Below are 5,740 nucleotides of genomic sequence, written 5' to 3'. Positions count from 1 at the left end.
ACTTCAAAAGCAGTGATGCCCTTGTCCCTTAGTGTCATTAGGTTTTTAAAAAGTGCTTTGTATTCGTTCATACTTTTAGAATGAAGGTAACACCTGATTTTCAACACCAGAGAGGAATTCTTCAGGGTTACTTCTCAACATAACTGAATAAGGGAGTATTTTGGTGGTGGTCTTTGTGTAATCAACACATGTTCTTGTCACTTTGTGCTTCAGAGGAAATTAGAAGACACTTTCCTTTTATACCTATCTCCAGCCAACTTCTTTATCTTTCTCTCTTCTATATCTGAGCACTTTTAAGGAGTGTAAATTACACTCTTGCCTGCCCCCTCCCATTCATTTTAGGTTTCCTTCCCAAGCCCCCCTACCCTTTTGATACTTTTGCCTTCTCACCAGAGAACAGGCAGGAAATTATCCAGTGGCATTTTATATTCATTTTATCATTAGTCACTACTAGTTAATGTAAGTATTTATGCAAATTTATATCTAAAGCAATTGTTCTTCAATCAGTTCACATATACCTGCAAAACTTAGGTTTCCAATAGCAAATTAAATAAAACTCTTTCAGTGACCACTTGCCGTATTTGCAGGCAAAGTCCAGTTGTGTGAGCATACCTAGACAAATGCACATGAACGCACACTCGTACAGAAAGCTGCCATTCTAATTATAGATCATTACCCAAAAATAAACATCAAAAAAAAAGTATTCCTACAAAAAAAAAAAGCAAAGTTACACAACTTGAAGCCAGAACTCAAGGCTGTGCTGGTTTACACCTGCAGTGGAGGTGCATCCACAAACAATGCACATCAGACCTGTCTATCCATAACCAACACATGGGAAGTGGATGCCCTTTGTTTGCAAAGTCAAGTTTAAAGGGTGATGCTGCTGCTGATAGCAATTCATCCTCTCTCAGAGCTCCACCACAGCTGGTGAAAAACAAAAAGTGTTGCCTTTTAACTTTTTTTTCTCAAATTGCCTTTTTACCTTCAGCACGCTACATTATGGCAAAGGGCAGGGCAGTAAGAAGTGTCTGGCCACAGCACAGACTAATCACCGTGTAATTCAAAAAGTGACCTAAACCTTTAAATGCCTTTTTGCATGCCATCATCATTAAAACGCACCGCCTGCTTTCCAATACCAATTGAAACAAAGGAAAACCAGGAGAACCAGAACCCATCATACTCGGGTCTGCAGGAGAGCAGCGAGCACTGCAACAGCAGCAGCAGCAGCGGCAAGGGAAAAAACCTTCATTTATAACCAGTGACAACTAAAACCTATGAAGTTTTTAAAAGAATGTGATTGTTGTCAAAAGGAATTGGGTACAACAATGCTGCGTTCAGCTCTGGTTCCACTCAAAGCCGTGGCTGAGGGGCTCTGGGAAAGCTGCTGGAAGGCTGGTGGGCACAGACCAGCAAGAAAGTGAATTTTGCATACTGTACGGATCATCGCTCAGTTCAGGGCAGTCATATTGAATCTGTGATCAAACAATTGTGCTTCATGAAACCGTCAGCCCTCATTTATGTCTAGCTGTTTTCTTCTGTCCTGCTGTAAACAAGCTCTGCTCTGAGCTGTCTCCCTACCCTTATCTGCTTACGAAGATCACACAGACAGACCTCATCAGCAGCCTTAGAGTTAAAGTTAAAGTTACTGCTTCCAGACAGCAGTCCCCATGCAAGCTGGAAGTCAAAAAGAAGAGCAACTTTGGAATGACAGAGTTTTAGTTCCTTTTAGGAAATGCATACCTTAGATTCATACACATACTGGCATGTTATGTCTCTTTCATGAAATTAAATTAGGTGTTCCTAATATGAACAACTGTTTCTAACATCAGCAAACTAGCTCAGCAGATTCATCTATGGTTCTGTTTGTGGGTTGGTTGTGTTGTTGGGGGTTTTTGTTGTTGTTGGGGGTTTTTTTGTTTGTTTGTTTGTTTTTTTTCCTTTGTGGCCTTGTTTGAATACAGCCAAAAGAGAAGTAGCTGGAAATATTGTCAATCTGGTAGGGCTCCAAGAACCTAATAATGCCTGAAATGCTCTAAGGAGTGTAATGATGGTAAACAGGAACAGGTATGTTGGCTTCTGTTCTCATTCACTTCAGCGAGAGCATTAGCCTTTCAACATAAAGCAGAGCACATTTTTCAAAGGACGGAGCCTTAGTAAAAAGATATTCCTCTGTGAACGCACACACACAAATGCGTTAGTTGATATTTACAGTGTTTAATTCTTGCAACCAGCTGCTAAGTCCCCGTTAAGGCTTTCCTTTATGCAGCTGGAGCTGGAACTTTTTCCCTCCTCCTAGCCTATTACTTTGTCTATTTAAGGGATGGCAGCCAAAGAGAAACAGCTTGTAATTTGCACCTGTCTGCTTTAAGCACTGTGTGTTAGATTTTGCACAGAGCAAACTCTTCATTGCTAATGAGAATGACACTTAGTAGGGTCAAACGTATTTTTTAGCTGACTCCACAGCAATTTAAAAATAAATAAATAAATACCCGCTTCATTTAAGCCTGTTCTAGGTAGAGAATGAGGCTAGGGGAAAAGACTTGTCGAAAAAGAGCAGCTCAGTGTGTAGGTGAAAGACGTAAGTCCATGTGTTCAGTCTAATACAATACTGGCCACAGCTGGGTGTGATTGAACCTGTACACTGCCCATGCAGGCGCATGGGGGAGAGCTTTTGCCTCTTCCCTCATAAAATTCAGAATTGTTTCAGAAAAGACCACGTGCAAAGAATCTCTTTGAATGTCTACATACTGGGTTGCCTTTTGAGGACTCACAGTACGCTTTGTTACCTACAGGGCCAAGCCTCTGAGAAAATTGTTCTCTGAGAATTAAAAATAAATGCATGCTTCGCTCCTGATGGAGAAGCGTGCAAGTATTGCCATGCAGAGATGCACCAGCTGGAGTGTAAAGCAGTGAAGGTGTACATCAAGCAAATAACCCACATGTGATCTTTCAGCCTTACCTAAACTACCTTAGCATGTTTGCTTCTTGCTAGAAAACAAGCATGGTGCTTTCAGTCAACTGTGGTATCATTTACAATTGCATTGAAAGAAAACAACAATTTCACTGGCATATTAATTTAGTTACTAAGAAGTAGTCTTTTTCTTGCTTGCTCTTAAGATCGAAAAGTCCTCAAAAAACTCAAGCTACAGAGCTGATGACAAGAATAAAAGTGCTGGTGAAAAAAAAAATAGAAGGGAAATAAAACAAAGTAAAACATACAACTTATTAGAGAAAACATTGGTGCTGCATTTTGATTTCATAAATTGTCCCCATTTGTACTTCCTGTTTAAACAATAACTAACATGATGATGGGTTAAATGAAGTTGAGATTGTCACAAACATGGCCACACTAGTAATTAATGTAGTTTAATATGGTTGTTGGCACACATCTCACATGACAGATAATGTTCCAACATGTCACTGATAGGACCTTTCAGCACAGCTTTAGGAGATCTACCAGGCACTGCCAAGGTTGGTTAGGTCAAAGGGTTGAACCATGTGTAATTCAGAACAGAGGAGGTCCCACGGTCACTCCACAAAAACAATTACACTACTTATTTCACTCTATCCCTTGCCCGAAATTCACAAGCGTCACAGTTTCAGCGCAGTCAATCTCGCTTTGCCCTGGGGCTATGAGCCACATGAAAATATGTGGTGCTGTGTTTATAAATCTAATCAAAAATAGAAACAGTAGACAAGCACAATGAGGTCCTACTATGGATCATGGGAATTCTCGAAATTCTGAAGGCACTTTTGTTTAACTTCTCTGGGCTTTCTCCTACCATTACATTGTCTGGTACTCTCGTTAATCATACCCTTGACTTGTCAATGATATAAAGGAGCCTACACGTCTACTGATTTCCCTCCCATCACACTACAAATAATATTATGAAATAGCAATGCTAGGAATAGCCCCTTTAATTTTTCAATTTTAAAGCATGATTTTTCCTTCACTTACCTCTTTCTCCATGCCAGCCTGCCCTTTCTCAGACCTGCAGCAGAAAATGCTTCCTCCTGCAACAAAGGAGAGGGAGTGCATCTGAATTTTCAGCCTGCACGCAGTCATTAATATCCTTAGGTTTAACACACAGACTTACAGAGCACCAGCCCAGAAACCTGCCAAGATGGGGGGGTCATTTCCTGCTGCAGTCCCTGCTCCTGCCTTGCCAAAGAGCAGAGGGAGGATACAGAGCTGTTCCTTTACTTCATCTTTTTGAAAAAAAAACTTTGCATTAGATCACGTTAAAAAAAAAACCAGCTAACAAAGATGAACAAGAAAAACAAAGTTTGAACTCAGATGAAGTAACACTAACAAAGATGTGGTTTTGAGTGGAACAAGCCCAGAAGTAGATAGTTCCAGATGAAAACTACTAAAACAAGGCAGAGTTTGCTGTGGAATACACCTAACTTGAAGATTACAGTTCAGGAATCCCAGGCTCAGAAATGCTTCTGTGATCCAGCATTTAGGTGGGTCCCACATGTGCCTTGCTCCCTGTGCTCAGATTTCCATTAGAATGATGAAAATTGTCCTCTACTCTGAGCTTGTAACAATTAAGCAAACATACAATAAAATTACAAGTTCTATACCACATCAGTAAAAATGCCTTGATTTCAGACCAGCTACTTTTGTCTCTATGTGGGAAAAAAATGTATTCATTCAGAATGGCTAGACGGATTGCCCCTGCACTCGCTGAAGTCAATGGCAAAATTCAGTCTGACTCTGCAGTCGCAGGACCTGAACCGCAATGAATAACAAGCTTCTTTCCTTTGCCAGCTTTTCCCTTATGCATTTATACAAACACACATTCAGATTATTTTGCAGAGCCTGAAAACAAAACAAGACTTTGAACAATTAAAAATATCCCTTCAGAGTCCCTCAGAAGCTTTAATTGACCTTCTGGGTCAGAAGATGCCCTGTACAAAGTACATGTTTGGCCCCAGTTGAGGAAACTCTCTCTCCTGAGGGCATCAGGCAAAGAAGTGCTTAATTCTAAGTATGTGCTTAAGTTTCATTGAAATCAATACAATGGACAGTGGATGAGGCCACAAATTCTCTGTGGAAAAAGGCTGCATTGTCACTCTGGTAGCTCAGTAATGAATGAAGGACCAAGCTTTTGCCCAGGCTTTGCTGACGTTGAGAGTCTGCTGACCTTTGCCATCACTCCTCAATTTCGGTGCCCTCCTTGGGGTGCCAAGGCCATAATAGTGATGTCAGGGGCTGTGATTCTGGCAATTCCTGCTCCTCCTGTTGCCAGCTCTGCCCAAACAATCCCTGCACCATAGCCCGTGGCTGTTGGAGAAATCTTGCCCAAACTCCTCTGCTCCATAGCACTCTGCGATATTGAAAATAAAGCCCTACTAAGATCACACAGGCAGGATCGGGTTACGTATCTAGTCATCATATGTCTCTGAAAGCAGCCTCAGAGGCCCAATTTCAAAATCTGGGATGGGTTTTCCAGGCAAAGGTAGTATCTGCATCACTTTTCCAGCTGCTACTCTAATCTGATTACACGTCCACTAAACACAACAGGTAACTAGTTTTGAGCCCAATGGCATGGCACTTGTTGTGACTCAAACAGGATCAGCCAAAAAGAAGAACCTATATGAACCAAAGACAATAAAAATTTGCAATAGCTCCTTTCCTTTTCAAAGCAGAATCACAAGAAGTTGCCATCAGAAAGAACTGACAATGATGTAAGCTGTAAATTCAACATTTTCATCCATGGTCAACATCTGCTCA

General features: G+C 41.0%; 1 protein-coding gene across 1 annotated transcript in view; it reads right to left on the bottom strand.

Annotated features, from left to right (window-relative positions):
• The window catches only part of LOC104477581 (orofacial cleft 1 candidate gene 1 protein homolog), a 31,765-nt gene extending 27,795 nt beyond the window's left edge, over positions 1-3,970 (bottom strand). The window contains exon 1 of the mRNA XM_010117733.2: positions 3,959-3,970. Within this exon, the coding sequence (XP_010116035.2) occupies positions 3,959-3,970 (12 nt within the window). The remainder of the gene's footprint in view (positions 1-3,958) is intronic.
• Positions 3,971-5,740: the final 1,770 nt, after the last annotated feature.

This window comes from Chlamydotis macqueenii, chromosome 2 (assembly GCF_036417535.1).
Source record: "Chlamydotis macqueenii isolate bChlMac1 chromosome 2, bChlMac1.mat, whole genome shotgun sequence".
In the NCBI taxonomy this organism is placed as follows: domain Eukaryota; kingdom Metazoa; phylum Chordata; class Aves; order Otidiformes; family Otididae; genus Chlamydotis; species Chlamydotis macqueenii.
This window is presented reverse-complemented; position numbering and strand designations above follow the sequence as displayed.